The 16,679-nt window shown below is 51.2% G+C and overlaps 2 protein-coding genes across 2 annotated transcripts; one reads left to right on the forward strand and one right to left on the reverse strand.

Moving 5' to 3' along the window:
* Positions 1-1,338: 1,338 nt before the first annotated feature.
* TGME49_293250 (hypothetical protein) lies at positions 1,339-8,091 on the forward strand. Its single transcript, XM_018782181.1, has 2 exons — positions 1,339-2,614; positions 2,700-8,091. The coding sequence occupies exon 2, from the start codon at positions 3,236-3,238 to the stop codon at positions 7,553-7,555; it is 4,320 nt and encodes a 1,439-aa protein (XP_018638633.1). The 5' UTR covers positions 1,339-2,614; positions 2,700-3,235; the 3' UTR covers positions 7,556-8,091.
* Positions 8,092-8,692: 601 nt separating this feature from the next.
* TGME49_293252 (hypothetical protein) lies at positions 8,693-15,724 on the reverse strand. The gene has a single exon (XM_018782182.1). The coding sequence runs from the start codon at positions 14,592-14,594 to the stop codon at positions 10,059-10,061; it is 4,536 nt and encodes a 1,511-aa protein (XP_018638632.1). The 5' UTR covers positions 14,595-15,724; the 3' UTR covers positions 8,693-10,058.
* Positions 15,725-16,679: the final 955 nt, after the last annotated feature.

Here is a 16,679-nt window from a genome sequence, read left to right on the forward strand (position 1 = left end):
CACTGAGTTACAGGAGGCAGCGCGACCCACTTTGTCGGCAGCGCGAGCTGAATGCCACATATCGTGATGGAAATTGCCTCCCTTTTGAGATGACATCGTTTTTACTGTGGCTGTAGGTGAAAGCGAACTCCAGAGTTTATCTCCTCTGAGACAGTGGATAACGTGTACATGCTTGTTCCGTCATTCGTTGACTATGTTTCCCTTTGCGGGGAGAGCACAGAGCCTCCATCCCTACATGGAGCGTTGCTGATCGAAAAGCTGTATTCGTATTCAAATTTAGTGAAGCTGGCACTTTCACAACTGCTTACGGATGTGGCTAGAAGCGAAGTAGCCTGTGGCTGCTAGCTGGTTCTAGGCATCCACACTGCAATCGTGGCGTAACGGTTCTGACCAAGTCAAACCTGTCTGTTTCAAGCTCCTCGCAGACGGTGTGCACTCCCACTGCATGAAGTCGATCCGGCGCAGATGCCCACTTGCTTTTGTTCACTTACTAGCGAATGGAATTTAATGTCGCGAGGCTCATGCACAGCGCTGTTGAACCTGACGTTACACTTTCTGCGCAGTCTGGAAGGCGACCAGACACACGTCCGGCATAGAGATCGTAGCTCTACCTTGTAGTGTAATTATCACAGTGTAAATAGCTTTTGTCGCTGTGCAACTGATCCGGGGTTCAGAACTGGACAACTATGATCGAATACACAGAGGGTTCTATAACAATCCATCCAGATTACGAAGTTCCGTCAAATCGCACTAGCCAGCGGTCGCCAATACACGTTCCAGGGGACGCCGCGTTTATTCATCGATTAAAACTTTCGGAAAATGCTCAACTGGTGTGTTCTGTCAGAAGCAAAGATATTAAGGCTTCTATGACGGTAAGACCACGCAAGCATTTGCCTCAGGCCGGCGATGCATGTGCACGCTTTGGTCGAGGATCGTGGGAGTTTGTGGTCGATGTCAGTTGCTCGGAAGAACCATTTAATTTCGGCAAAGGACCACTTTGCGGAGAGAGCAGTTGCAATCTTTGTTGCTCTTTCGAATTTTTCCGATCTTCTGCTATTTCTCGCGGCACATCCGAACCCCCGTTGCTCTCTCGGGAACGGTGAACTGCCGTTCGTATTAGGAAAGGCATTCCATTTCCCTAGTCCAAAGAATCGAGACGATATTGGCATTTTCTCTACCTCAACTTGGCGGCACCCACGCAGAAGATTGTAGTCAGCATCGCTGTTCATAAACTTAGACCACTCTGCGTATCCTTACTGACTGGCTACGTAAGAACTTCTGAGTGCGTGGTTCCCATGGCTACATACACACGTGGATATATGGCCATTTCTGTTAATTTATACATATCTGGTGTCAAATACGAGGTTCAACGGCGACAACGCGGACTTTAGATGATGGTTCGAGTTCTACGATTGGGCTTGCTTGCTAAATGTACGCGTCTTTGTTGTTTCAAATGCTGTGCCATAGACTGATTGTGCCTCGGTTCGTCGCAAGCATGGCGCCACCGACCTGTGAATGCTAGGCTTTCGACTTTTTTCAGACGTTGTCTGGCGACAAGGCCCTTTCGTTTCAGATTGTACTTCTCATCGACGCGGCGCAGTTTTCTGTAGCTTTTCCATCCTTCAGGACGCGGTGGGGACTCCTATCTCTTCCCTCCTTCTGTTCTACAGCAGGAGCTGCCTCTTCCCCTGATCCGGACATAAAGATTCACTGCCTCTGTTATTTCTTATCATGGGCTTCCGCAACGCGAGTTTTGTTGCTGGGTACACTTTTCGACCCTGCGGCATGTGCAAATCAGCTTCCAACATATTTCTATGACTCCAAGTTCTCAAACACAACTCCTTGTTTTTTATGACGATGGCAACTTTCATGAACACATACCTCGATAACCTGGTACATTAGCGAAAAGCGTACACGGATCTGCCTCTATATTTCCAAACACCTCCACTCTCCTCTCGGACGGGCCGGCACACGCGGGACAACAACTACTCAAAGACATCGCGTTCTACGAATTTCAAGATCTCTTGTCTGCCTCATGTTTGCTACCGGAGCGTTTCGGTCCTTCAGCCTCAAGCGCCCTGCCCGGCGCCTCTCTCGTGGCATATTTTCGAGAAAGCCTTCTGTTTCACCAGAAGGGGCAGAGCCTCTGCACGAAAGCAAAGGTTCTCCTTCTGCCGCAAGAAGAGAGAAAGGCAGACAAAGCAGATCGCAGTCAGCAGACGCGCGGCACTCTCGCTACGAGAGGTGGTGGACTTTCCTCTCGAAGAAAAGCTCCGCAAGCTTCCCGGAACAACATGAAGGGACGTTCACTGAGATCCACAATCTTGACCACCAACGATATGGAAGCCCGAGAGACGCAAACGGCAGAGGTACAAGGAACGCAGATGCACAGGTGCCAAGCATGGTGCAAGCGAAGAAAGACACGGAGAAAGCCGGAGAAGTAACTGGTCAAGCAGAAGTGAGTAACAGGGGGGACTGAGTGTGGCTTTTTGAAACATCCTTGAATTGCGGACAGGCGGTGTGTCTGCATCGTAGAAACACTCGGATCAGCTCTTCCCTTCGTGCTACACCGTGTTGAATAGAAAGGCGCAAAGAGACAGGCGACCATGTACAAGTAAGGTTTCGTCTTCTCCGTATCTCCTGGAAAAGCGAACATTCATTACATGCCAATCGTCTGCCTTCTCTTTTCGTTACCACAGTCTCGACTTTGACACCGTACAGTGCCTCAACCACGCGGCAGAAACCACACCGTTTCTACCATGAGACACAGGTTTTGTGTTCCGGCGTCGAGCATTATTGATGTTGCCTATCAGGTCCAAGTGTGTTGTTTCCTCGGTCTGTTCCTGTTGTGATACTCTAATCCTTCGAAGTTCTCAGTGCCGCAGGGGCGTTCCCAGGTACTGCGGGGAAAACCATGACCACGCTGAACAGAATCGCTGTAGAAAGCCATTCGGCACCGACGTGAGCGTGTTGAAATAGAAAGTCGGCACTCGCGTTGAATCAGGAGAGGGGAAGTTGACCGTGTTGTAGGGCGTTTTTTCGTGCTGCTCTGCAGGTCGACGCTAGAGGGAGTCCGGAGTTTCTCACTTCTGCAGTGGAGAACGCACGTACCTATTTTCTTGGTGCGGGCAACCCGTGGCCCGCGCCCGGACTTGGTCGCTGCAGTTCACTTCACTCTTTGGGCTCTCTTTCGTCCTCCGCGCAGGGCAGTCATTCCACACACTCTCGGAACTCAATGGAAACCCCTTATTCGCAGGGGCCGTGCGGCTCTATGTATATAGCCGGCGCTGAAATGTGCAACGGCACAGGTCAAAACTACTCGATGATTCCGAGTGTTCCGTCCTCTGGAAGGAGTTCCTGCCACTTCTTTCTTCCAGACACGGAACGACTAACGGGGAAATCCGCGAAAGGAAAGGCTACTCGACATTTCGGTCGCGGAGATGACACGATTCAGTGCAGAGAGGACCGCATTTGCAACGCAGGGACACGCGCTCATATCGTCTCCAGGGAAGCAAAGACGAAATTCCCCGCTACACCGTTTTCGGAGCAGTTGCAATCGAGTGGGTCGCCCGCCAGACGCGGGCGAGAGACGCCAGGGAGAGCGCGACGAAGAGTTGAAATGACTCACGAACCGCGTCCTCGCGGTCTGCGCAGACGGCGGAAGCGCGAAACGAGCGAAGAAGACTCCTCGGAACTTTCGTCTGTATCGGCGAGTGGCTCAACTCCACGGGATGGCGACTTGGTAGGCCGGTATGGCAGAGGACGCGAAAGCGGACACGGGGTGCGGAGAGGTTCTCGTGAACGCTCTCCTGGTGAGAGCTTGGAGCATTTGCCCACAAAGAATATTCAGTCTGGTTCATCCAGCGAAGGCTGTGCGGGGCTGGAACTCCAAACGTACACAGAGCGTCCCTCCCCTCCTGGCTTGCACCTCTCTGTGTGTCGCCTTTTGTCCACGCCTCGGCCCGCCACTTCCCAAAACGCCTGCTGTGTGAAAGAACCGAAGAGGACTACGCTTCAGGCCCCGCGAGAGCAGAAAGGGCTTCAAAGTCTTACCCGGAGTGGATCTCTTTCGGAAAAAGACGAAGACTACGACAGCGCGCACTGGCACGAACTTTCTTGTCAACTGAGTGCCGCGTTCCACTCCAGTCGTCTTTCGGAGGACCTCGACGACGAGCCGCTCTCTCAACGAAGTGTGCCTTGCGGTGCTTCGTCTGAAAAAACCGCCGATTCGCGAGTTTCATCGGCGGGTAAAAGCTCATCGAGTCCTCCCGCAGGTAGCGAACAGACCTTGGTGGCTCTGCCCGCTTCACTGAGAGAAAAGCCCTTCGGGCTACACGTCAGCGAACGGAGTGAGACCCCTGTGCCCAGCAGCCACTGTACGTTGCTCGCATCTTGTGCCTCTGCTGAATGTGTGTTTTCCCGCTGTGCTTCTTTCCTTGGTACGTGTGCACCTCTCCTCTCAGGTTCGCGTGAGTCGGGACGGGGAAGTCCAGTTTCCAGTGGACCGACCAGCAAGACGCTAGAGCGAACTCGTGCCGACGAAAAAAAAAGGGAACACCTCAAAAATCAGCCGGACCTTTCAGAGGATACACTCGCTGGTTCTACCCAGAATGCGGCTGTCAGGCTGTGCAGAGCCAACACTTTCGCGCCTCCGCCCGGAGTCGAGGCAAGACACGAAAACGGAGAAGGAAAGAAGGGGGAGGGACTTCCGAGAAGGTTGGGCGCTGGAGCATCAGCGGAGTGTGGTTTTGAACAGGCAGACAGTGAACGGGAGATTTCCTCGCCATCTATGGAAGACTGGCAAACGCGTGGCCCCCCGTGTAAGCAAGGCTGCTCTCGTCGACCCGGGGAGGCTCCGCCCATGTGCAACGAAAGCAGTGTGCATTCCTCCTCCGGTTCCCATTCGTTTTTTTCTCTGTCGTCCACTTCCTCCTCGTCTTCATGTGGGTCTTCTTCTGTCAAGTCAATGCCCTCTTCTGCGTCTTTCGACAAGAACCACGGCAAGAAACATGCAGGGCGGGAACGACAGGGACGCCAGGACACCTGCAAGGAACGGGTTGAGAGACAAAAACGAGATCCACCGGATCCCAAAGGTAGTCGTTATAAAGAGCAAGTGAACGCGACGACGCGAGTCTGTAAACAGGCCGCTGATTCTTCGACGTTAGAACTGACAACGGCAGAAATGGCCTTGGCTTCCATCGGGAAAGGCGTAACCACGGCGATCGAGTGTGGAGCTGCGACACTCGTAGATTTTCTTGCAGACACCCTTCCACGACTCTCTGTGGAACCCGACTACAAGCAAATGCGTGTGAGGACTCCGAATCAAATGGTGAGGCCGAGATCGTGTTCACCGTCGCTCCTGCGTCGGGAGCGCTCGCGATTTGCGAGCGTCTCTCGCGCACTGAGCAGTTGCGGGTTGCCCTCACTCTGCAACCCCTCCGGTGCAGAATCTCCAGACGAGGAACGAACAGAAAAACTGGACAGAACACAGGCTCGTCGCGGCGCAAAACAAGAAGCCATGTCGTCGTCCGTGGCGACCACGCTCCGGGCCGAAGCAGTGCCTGGTTCCGCTAACACAAAAGACGCTCCTGTCCAGTTCCAGGGAATGCGTGCTGAACTCGAAAAAACTCGGATTCTACCCCGGAGTTTCGCCTCTGCACTTCCTGCCCATCTCGCAGGGCCCAGCTTGGTGTCGCCATTTTGCGGGAACAGCTCTGGTGGGTGGGGCTTGATTGAAGGACGCCTTCGAGGGGCTCCGGCTCTCCTGGAAAACCGACGGGAATCGCTGTCCTCAAAGCTCTTGACAAATGCCCCTCTTAGCTTCCTGACAACCGTGCATTCTAAAAACGATTCTTCAGCGTTGCATTTCGGCCACGCAAATTCCTCATCGGCACACACTCGGGCAGTCTTGGAAGTAAATCCCCAGTCGAACTGGCTCTCGTCGCACTCGCCGCAGTTCGCTTTGCACAAACTTCCATCGCATACACCACCTAGCAGCCCCTGCATTTATATCACCGGCACATGCAAGGCTAGTGGGATCACACCTCTTTTCGGTACCGCGGTGAACACACAACGAGGAACTTTTAGCCACATGCCTGCGCCAGTGCAGGTTTTTCCTCTCCCTGTTCGCGCTACTGAAGAGCAGGTACCCCTCCAACTTCCACGCGATCGCCACTCCACGAACCCTACGCGGAGTAAGTCTTCTCTGGTTCGTTCCGTTTCGGCTGGCGGTGCATCTCCGTTTCTCTCAACAGACGCCCCCCCCCTTCCTGTCGCGGGTTCTTGTGGCACTGTAACAGATCGTGCCTTCACACCGTCGACCCAGTCTCTTGGAGGCCCCGGTAGCCCATTCACTGAAGAACGAACTCCCGACGATTTCTGCTGTCATTCATATTCCAAGCTCGGAGCGCTGACGCCCTGCACGACGGCGACCGCCACCACCTCAGGGTCTACAATGCGCCAGCCTTCCTCTGAGCAGCGGCCTCTGAAAGGGTTTGCCTTCGCTTCCTTCTCGCCTCCAGTGAATCGCTTGTCAGCAAGTGGTTTTGTCAACGACGCTTCTACAGAGATTCCTCTCCACCCGAAGTTGTTGGTGGGAGAGGAAGATCGTGCCTCGCTGACTAGGAGTCCTTCTAGGTCGATGGCACTTGCCGCGGACGCAAGTAAAAACTCACCCCCAGAGACTCCGAGGAGCCTTCCTTTTTCGTTCAGCGCCCCTTCGGGGTTCTGTTCGACGAAGCCCGCTCCTAACGGGGCCGAGAAATTGGAGAAAGAGCAACGCGCCGAAAAACACATTCGAAGTCTTCGCCGAACCGCACCTGTGGAATGTCAGCGGTCAAAGCATCAACAGGAGAAGGTATCACGAAACAGAAGGGAGGACGGTCGATGGAAGCGCCTCGGCGGCTGCGGCAATGAAGCCAATGACACGTCGGTACACATGGAAGGCGAAACGCCAATAACGTCGTTTCCTTCTAGATGCGGAAGCTTAAATGGCGGTGAAACAGTGCGAGAAACGGACCCTCAAACCCAGCGTGAAAGAGAAAGGGAAGAAACCCCAGGTCGTTCTCCCTCTGCAAATATGAAACCCTCGACGGCGTCTTCGTGTTTCGTTGAAGAAAAGCCAGCCAGAGACAGGGAAAATGATCAGGCGCCCCGAAGAAAAAGGTTGCCCGCAGTTTCACGAGCTCGGTTCCTCCTGGAGGAAATCCGGCATCAAGAAGAGACTGGGGGGCTAACTAAAGAAGCTTTCCCGATGGAAGAAGTGCTTGACCTGATGAAGCATTTCGACGTTTTGGATGTAAATGGAGTGAGCGTATACAAGCTTGAGGCAGACTGGAAGATTCCGAAATTTTTTACTCCACACTGCGCACCCAGCGACAAGTGGGTTGAGAAAAACCATGCTGACGGTGTCAACTTCATGGCTTTCCTCCAAGAGATCACAGCTATCGCGACTGATTTGTATCAGGAACCGAGCCTCCCGAATTGCCGCCTGCAGTCACAGGGGAATCTAGATGAAAGTGGTCTTCCGCCGTTCCTCGGTCTTTCTGAGCGATAAGGTCTTGACATTTCAGGTGGAGGCTTGCCTGAACTGCACGATCTCCATGGACACGAAATGCTACAAAGGGAATATATATATATATATAATTACATATGTTTAAGCGGTTCCGAACCACGAAGACAGGTAGAGAGTGTGCGAAAGTAGCGCTGTGGCATTCAGAAGTATTGGTAATTACACAGATCCGCATGTGTGGTGGACTGCGATTGGCACACCGGCCAAGTACACAGATGCATAACCTGAGGAAGATTTCCGTTCGGGACCTGTACAGGCGGACGGTTTTAGTTCTTGTCAAAAGATCCAGCCTTTACTTATAAACTGTAACTTCTGTGTCGCGTGACTGAGAGTTTCTGTCTACCAGCGGCAGGCGTTGCATTCATGGGAAAGCCGATGAACCTGTCTGTCGTGTCACCGCCGTTTACAGTCACCGAAATACCAAGAAACCATTCTTTCTGGATGTAAATCACCAAAAACCTTGTCTGGCATTCCTTGCGCTACTCTGGCACGGAGTGTTAAAGGGTGTTGCTGCCCTCGAACGCTTTAGATTCCAACGCCCACTGCAAAGTCCTTCCCTTAATCCAGACAGCCCAGCGTCGATATGGGATCTCCAATGGTAAGTTCGAAGATTGCTATCCGTGTCAGCCTCAACAACGTGACGATTACTCTCAGTGCGTGACTCCGCCAGTCCTGCATTGGGGATGAACACAACGAGGTACACTCCATTAGAGCCGAATACACAGCATCCACCATGTGTTGAGACATGAAAGTGCTCGATGGCGTCTGTGGGCATCCGTATACATGATCACAGGGGTTGCTTTGTTTGGCAACCTAGCTTCCTTTGTTTCTTGACTTGCGCTACATACACACGCACAAACACACCACAGGGAATCTCGCTCTCATACTCATGGGAACAAGGCCAATGCTCGGTGCGCAGGAGAGTGATATTTCCTTGGAACGGGTTCTGTGTCTCCCTGTGCCACATTATGTTTCTTTCCTCCTTTATAAGAAAAGCTCTCCGGTTGGGCTGCGTGTTCACACTTGAACACAAGCACACAAACGGGTGCATTACTAGCGGGTGCGATGGCACGAACGTTCAACTGATGTAACCGACAGAGCTTCCGCCCGATGGCAGTACCGAAACAATCCAGTGTATTTATGGTGACCCTGAAACTCTTCGTCAGTTCGATCGCTCAAACGCCACCGAATAGTTGGCAATCCTTCGTAGTCGCATTTCATTCTCGTTTGCTGAGCAAATACCTCTCGGTATGCACACATTGGTTAGGCTTCGCGGGGCCTTCCTGTGGGAGAACGCACTCGCTCGCCTCAGGGAGTTAGGTCGAATATATACTAAGAAAATATAGACTTCCCAGAACTTCTCTGTTCCAATGTCACCATGTTCGTGATATCTACGCGGATGACTTTTCGGTAACGCCAATACGTTTGCATAAGGATACTGTGTCTACATTCCAGACATCTGCATCATCAACCTACCTATGCCTAATATGCAAAGACAAACTTGTGCACGCACTCCACATGCGTTGAACGGAACTAGCGAACATGAAGGTTGATGCACGCCAACAGTCCTCTTTCTTGTACCTTGTACATGTAAATATGAAGGCACGAGAGAAAGAAAGGACATCGTAGCCACAAGGACGACTTCGATACAAAGGCATCTCACTCACGAGCAATGCTTATTCCCAAATGTACAACGAACAAAACAATCGCACCATCTCGCCATGGTGAGAAGAACAATCTGGCTAGCAAATTTTCCTTCACCCTCCCATCTCCTCTGTCGTTTCAGGTTGCGAATTCGCTGTCGCACGTAGAGAAATCGAGCAGAAAAGCAACGATTCTGCTTGGGTCGAAATGCGTACCCAGTACTGCAGGAAAATTGACCAGCCCGCTACGACAGACTGGCGTACTGTCCCTCGTAACACTATCACTTCCTTATGTCGAGAAATCCGCATGCTCCCTGAACATCTCCATTGAAGTTTTCACGGCAAAGAACGACCAGGGTGAACATGCACTTGAGCTACGGTAACTGCCTGATACAACATGTGAAAAAGTCAAGTTACTGTGACGAGGAAAAGGCTGTGTTCGTCTAAACGTTCGTGTCCCACCGTCAGTACTTCCACGTCCGCGTGTGAACGAAGATTGGTTCTAAATGCCGGTGGAACGCGAATATGTTCTTGCTTTGTGAGTTTATCGCTTTCCCTTGTTGACATCTCGTTTCCCCCCGTTGGCAAAAGGAATCTGATGAAAAATAACAGGGTTCCTATTCATTTTTCTGGGGCTATACTTGTCCACATGGTTGAACTTCCTCATAGGTGTTCGGTGACCATTCCGCTTGTTTCTCTGTCTTCTGTTAGACCTCTCGGGTGAGCACGATAGGAGCAAAACAGTGCGAAAATCCCGTGGTTCGTTGACAAAAGGGTATCACATCAACGTGTCGAAAGAGCCGAGGGGCTGTCTGGACTTTTGAAAACGGGTTCCAATCTAATAGTTAGTGATGCATGTTTTTTGACTCTTGAATTATGCAGATGGGCTCTATTCTTCTGCAAGCGATAATTCCCCGGCGTTGTGGTGCCAAGTCGGTAGATATCCCTCGCGTGCGAAGCATTCCAGATGGTACTGATGCAGGGGATGGGGAAGAAGAGAGAGGTTGATGTATCGGCTGTAGTCCCGCATTCAATTGAGGAAGCAGCAAAGGCGACATGGGTATTACTTTTCTGGGGCTCCAGAGTTCCTTATCCATGATAGATTTTCGTATTCGCTGGAGAAAAATAGGAGCAGGCGGATGCGGCCTCGCCCTTCTATATCCATTTGCAGTTATCGACCCTGCGGTGGTATACCCTCTGTTCAAGAGGGCGACACTCGAGCAGGGAATTGGTCGAGAGCAAGGAAATGCCCATAGAGGCTTGTGTCTCTTGCATTTTTGTTTCATCGGTCTTCCCCCGGACAGCCACGTTTGGAGATGGAAGGGCGCACAGAAGAGGGGAGCACCAGGGGCCTTGCTGAATGTGGTTGAGTCCGGTATCGAGCTAAATGGAGAAGCAGCAGCAAGGGAAGAAAAGGAAACGCAAGAAGATGTAGACAGAGACGGGGGAAACCCCTTGATTCCAGGGGAACGAAGTGTCGAACGGCAATTCACATACCTCTGGCCGCGAAACGCAGGGAACGTACAGCTATCTTGACCTGCATCGAGTTTTTCAAATGACGAGGAGGTTTCCAATTTGTAGGTTTTTTCTTTCTTTGCTCGCGGTTTATTACTGTCCACTGCGACTAGACTTGGTGACGACGCCACGCGGCTTACATGCGGGCCACTGAAACGTGATTTCGTTGTGTCTGCAGGCCATGAACGACTGGAGAACTCCGAGGAACCACCCCGCTTAACAGGATCAGGTTTCAGTCCTTGGCCATTCGCCGCCGTTGTCCGTCTTTTTGGCAAACTGGATATTCTGCGTACATGGCGAAAAGCGCTGCGGAGCAGCTCTCCCCTTTGCTGAAAATTTTCCCGGGGGGATTGCCGCGGGAGAGCAACGGAAGGATGGCACGCAGATCTATCCGAGGATTTGCCACAGGTGGGCCTAGGAGAGTAAGACGGAAAAGAGCAAAAGCGAATTGCGTCGGGGTGTCCTGTTCTGGGTAAGTCACAGGGCATGAAACCAAAGGAAGGTGACACTGCTTGTAGAGGGGAGAAACAAGTCGGCAGTTTCTCAGGGGAAGAATACGGAAAAACGAAAAAGGAAGAGGAAGGGCGTTGCAACATTGCTAGCTTTTTCTTTGGGGCAAGGTAACTGGAAACAGATGGGGAAGAGTTCTCTTGATCCGTTATCGGAGCCACCTGCAGCGCGGTACATTCCCGATGTTGAATGGGTTGGCGAAGATGATCTACTATCGCATCTGTTTGTCCTTCGTTTCTTTCAATGGTAGAACACACCGGGCTCGTATCCGTTCCGTCTCTTCGGTGCTGGAGGCGTCTGCTGCATTCTCTCCAAATGCCTTCTTGCGTACAAACTTGTCTGACAGATGCGGAGAACGATGAGAACGAACATGTTGCACCTTTGTTGCAGGAAAACGGTAAAGAACAAGGAAAGTCCGGTAGCGGTCGTTTTCGCCTCCTTTTTTCCGTACAGGATTCACCTTGAGCTCTCCCTTCCTCCAAGCTGGTCTCAGAGGTCACACTTGCAGCGTCCCCTGCCCAGTGCTGCAGCGCTTTTTCTGAGAGTATGTTTTGGAGTGTATCTGCACCTCTTCCGAGGATATTCACAATCCCTTCTCCAACGACAGACAGAAATCTCTCCGTCTCTGACCACTGGTGCTCATCTTTTTCCCCTCCTGGTGAGTGCGAAAGGCTCCTGCTGGCAGAACGGAGTGTTTCCGGCTGTGATGAAAGTTCCACCGCAGTTTCGGCCTCTCCCATCTCCAACGTAACGTTTTCACCGTTTGGGGGAGAGGGTTCAGACAGTAGGTTAGAGCATATGAATTCCTCGGCCGAACAAATCGATTCAGGTGCAGATCGATACCTACGGTGGTTTGTACATACAGACTGTTTTTCTTTCAGTCCGCTCTTCTCACGAAGAGATGAAGTATCTAGTAAGAGCGGAGGCAGTCTGGAAACGGTTGTCAAGGAGACTCTTCTTCGTTTGGTTCGCCTTCGCCTTTCTCGGACTACCTCCCTGGGAGGAGTAACACCCTCTATCCGTGCGTTCTTACAGGAACTTGAATTTTCGCTGTCACACCTTGTATCTGCCTCCACAGAGCCAGAAACGCTTTCAACCCCCTTCAAAACGCGACTACTTCCCGGTGATTCATCTCTGGCGTCGGAAGCCGAACTGTTTTGTCGAAGAATATGGCGGCAGTCCGGCGCCTCACCGTGAGCGCTTTCATGGAACACTGATGGTATTTTCTTGTCTTCACCTACGGGAGACTCCTCGTCCTGATCCATACGTTTGGTTCCCGAGCTACTGACCCTCTCGGCGTTGTTGTGAAAGTACTGCAGAATGTCGTTTTCTGAAGCTCTGCCGGACTCGGTTGCTGCAAATGTCGTGAAAGCTGACGCTTCTTGACAAAACAACGGTCGTTGTGCTTCGCCCTCTTCGGCACCTGTCGTGTCTTCGGGAGACACGAAGACGCAAAACGAAGGTGACAACGGCGCGTGTGCATCGTCTTCTAAATCAGTAGGTTTGGGACAGTTCCCTTTCTCTGGCGAAGAGAGTAAAGTTAGATTACGGGACAGCATCGACTTGGTCAACCTGTATTGAGCCGACCCACTGAGGCCCTCAGGGGTTTCCAGGGAGGGGTGGATTTGGGTGTGTCTGCTCGAGAAAGAGGAAGACCGAGAAATGCAAGTGAAACTCATGGTACCGTTCTGAGAAGTGCATCCATAACTGGCTGAGGTGGAAGAACTATTTCCTTCCTGCAGCACGGCGTCTTCCGACCAGAAAGGCGTCCTTATCGAGGTACGCCAGTTGTTTTCCGCCTGTCTTTCTCTACTCATGTTTTTTTTCATAACGTGCTCACCACATCGACCGCATGGGCGTCGCTTCTTGCAAACGCATCCAATCCGGCCGTCTCTTCTGCTGGCAACTTCTTTAGACCTTTTTCTCACCATCCTTCTCGTTGTTCGGCGTTTCGTCCCCTTCGGTCTCTCGTCTCGTTCCAGAAGAGAAGTGGCGCCTTGTCGCTCTCTCTCCTCCACCAGCAACGCAGAAAATGAGCATATTGCTTGTTTTCCGAACTCCCCCGTGACATTCTCTACAGACCCTTCACTCACAGCAGTTTTCTGGCATTCCAGAGGCTGGACTCGCGATGCGGAATCGACATCTTCTCCCGCTCTTGGAGACTGCAAGTCTTCTGTCGGTATGTCAAATAGTGTGCGGCAAAACCGAGAGCTCTCCTGGAGAACAGGACTGGGAAGAAAGCATTCCTCTACAGAGCCAGGAAGGTCAAAGATGCTCGTGTTCATTGGGTCCCGAAATCCACCCTCATCTCTTTCACTTCCTGCTGAAGGGCCAGTTTGATTCTCACTACATGGTTTCTCCCCAGAAACAAACGAATCTTCATCGCTTATGCTCTCCTGCTTGTATTCGCGTGCGTAGTTGATCCTGTTTTCTACGAAACAGTCTCCGTTTTTACCGTAGGAAACCCACTGGCGTTTTATGCTGGAGAGCTTCCGGGGTCCAAACTCGCTCAAACGACATGTAATTGCCTCTGTATTCCTGTCCTTAGTTCGCAGTTCACCGACTGGGATATTTACTGGAGAACTCCTGCCTGACCCAGACTTTCCTGTTGGAAAGCTTGTTACAGGGACTGACGCACATTTCCGCTCTTTTGCTAATCCAGTGTCACTGCTTTCACCTCGAAGATCCGTCTTCTGCTGTAGGTGAGTGTCACACTCGCTCAACAAACCGAAGAAAAACGGGAAATCTACAGCAGGGAGGAAAGCAAGATCTCTGAACTTGGCTTTGGCCCCGTTTTTCCCCTGTACAGCTGCACGATCTCGAGGCTGTCTTTTTGCCTCTGATCTCCACTTTAAGACAGCGAACGTCTCCCGATGGTCCTTGTCTATTCCGTTTGGCCTATCCTTGTTCTGCACCTCCTTTGTGTGTCTGTTAACTTTCGCCTGTTCGGGCGAACCAGGCAAAACAACATCGTTTGGGACAGAGGGCCTCTCGGGTCTGAACGGGGTGGGCATCAGAAAATCCGACGCTGCAACAGACGGTGACACTTTTCCTTGGTCATCGTCGCAGTCTAGCTTTCCTTGGTTCTCCTGTGTAACACACGCGCCGTTTTTTTTCAAGGCTTCGGCTTTGCGGTTTTTTTTCACCTTCAGATGACTTGAGCTGCTGCATAAAGGAAAACAACTCGCGTGAAAATGCAGCCACCGTCTGCATCCTGTCCTGTTCGATGTGATGGGAGAGTTCATAGCCTCTCTTGTTACTACTGAGGTTCGTGGGTGCCGGTGCGTGAAGGCCCAGTTGCCGCCAGTGTGTCCCCCTGAAGTTGCTGACGTTTTCCGGTGTTTGGAGCAGAACATCCCGGAAATGAAGAGAGGTTAAAACAACGCTCAGCACTCAGAGAATACTTACTCTAAAGAGGAAGAAAGAGAAGGCAACTGAGGAGAGATACAGAGGACGCAAAACATATTTTCTTGCCCAAAAGCTGGATCGAACCAAAGTCAAGGAAGAGGGACCAGCTGTGCAGCGAGCCGCACATCCAGGACAAGTTGTGATGATAAAAAGCCCCTCAGAAACTTGTTTCATGAGCTTTGTATTCATTAAAGAAACACTGGCGGAAACGCAGTCCCTTCACGGACGCTGCCGCTTCACGCGTCGACAGCGTTCAAGAGAGAATACATGCATATATATCAGAGAAAGGAACCCACGAGCAAGAAACGCCCCCATCTCAAACGTTGCCGGCTTCTCGCGAGCAAGGCAAACCTTCGAACTCAACTCGTTTTGTTGACGCCTGTAAAATCGGCAGCAAAGACAACTACCTGTTTCTGTTCGTTTCCCTTTTAGCCTGTCTAGAATTGTGTATTTGGTAAATGAGCACAGCCGGTGCAAGCAATCTGAACTCTGTTCCCAGAGAAGAGGAAAGAGTGGTTTCTTGACGTTGCCCTGCTCTTCGCCCTGAAATCGACGCCCCGGAGAACATCGCCTAAAATGATCTGTTAAACAATTCTGGTTTCGTGATAACTCGAGGAGAATCTTTTACACACGAGAGACGCAAAAATTCCAAGGGGCGCCTGCGACAAAACGCCAGTACCGCAAAGGTGGTGTCATGCATTCTCCACGTCATGGGATAAAACTGTCTGAGAACGGCCGACAAAAAAGTAAAAAAACTCGATCATATCACTGACAACCGAAAAAAGAGAAAGGAAAACAGTTGGTTCGTTTTTGTTCTGGTACAAATCCGCAAACACAAAGAAGTTCTGAGCGCAGACCCCTTGAATCAACATGGGAGAGTGGGGAGGCATAACAGAAAAGAGTGAGAAGTAACGTGAATGATCCTTGGCTCTGGTACACACTTATTCGTAACACACTAAAAGTAATTGCCGCGGTACCTTGAACACGTAAACTAATCGGACCACGTTTCACGATTTCTGGCTAAACCACGGCGACGACAGTACAATATTCAACACCATCGATGAAATCAGTGGTTCCTTGAGCCTTTTTGGATGCCCTAGCCACACTATGCAGAGCTGTTCGTGAGAGCACGGGCGTTGGATGCGAGGCCTCTGCTCTCGTTGTAAAGTCCACAGGCAGTTTGATTGGAACAGCTCTGTCGATCGCAAGTCTTCGCTTTTCATCGGAAAAGCTGCATGCCACTGAAGGAAAGCTTGTCCTGTCAGTGGAAAGTCTCTTCTGTTCCGTTTCTCTTTATCACGAAGAGATAGAGTACCATTCTATAAACTGCTTAGTGAATTCAATTCATATCACCGGATATAGACCGCACCACATCCTTTTGAGGGCGTGAAAATGCTCGGTGAGTCAACTGCCGCATACCCATTCTTCGTGCGCCACAGAGAACAAGCTTCGCTCGAGGGCAGTGACGGGGGATATGGGAGCTTCTTAAATCACCAGGACGCTGTCTATTGAAGAGATCGCAAATTCAGTCGAACTTCCCGTTACACCATGCTGGTCACATGACTTCTTATTTTGAGATCGTACTGAGAGAAGACAGTCGCAGTTCGAAGAAAATGGATGTTCATTCGAGAACTCAGCATCTAAAGTATATAGCGTCAAGCATCAACTTAGGTGTGCAACGAAGACCAGTAGCCGGCGGCAGGAGGTGGACATGTTCCGTTGCTTCAGATCTCTTTACGCCCTGTCATATCCGCAAGACACTTTCCTATACGCCGACCGCTTGACTGAACAGAAAGAGCTGTCCCTGTCTTTCTTTCACGCCAGCGGTTCGTATCCTGCTGAATGGACAATGGACTGCCCTAAGACGGCTTAGGAAAGCGATGTGCACGTTTGACAAAGACAACTAACTTTGAAACGTGGCAGATCATTCCGTGAAAACAACAACATCGCTCACACACTGTGCGCACTTGTCTGTATACTGGAGTGTATATCGATAACAGGACTAACAGCAACTTGTCTGAGATGGCGTGTCA

Source organism: Toxoplasma gondii, chromosome Ia (assembly GCF_000006565.2).
Source record: "Toxoplasma gondii ME49 chromosome Ia, whole genome shotgun sequence".
NCBI lineage: Eukaryota > Apicomplexa > Conoidasida > Eucoccidiorida > Sarcocystidae > Toxoplasma > Toxoplasma gondii.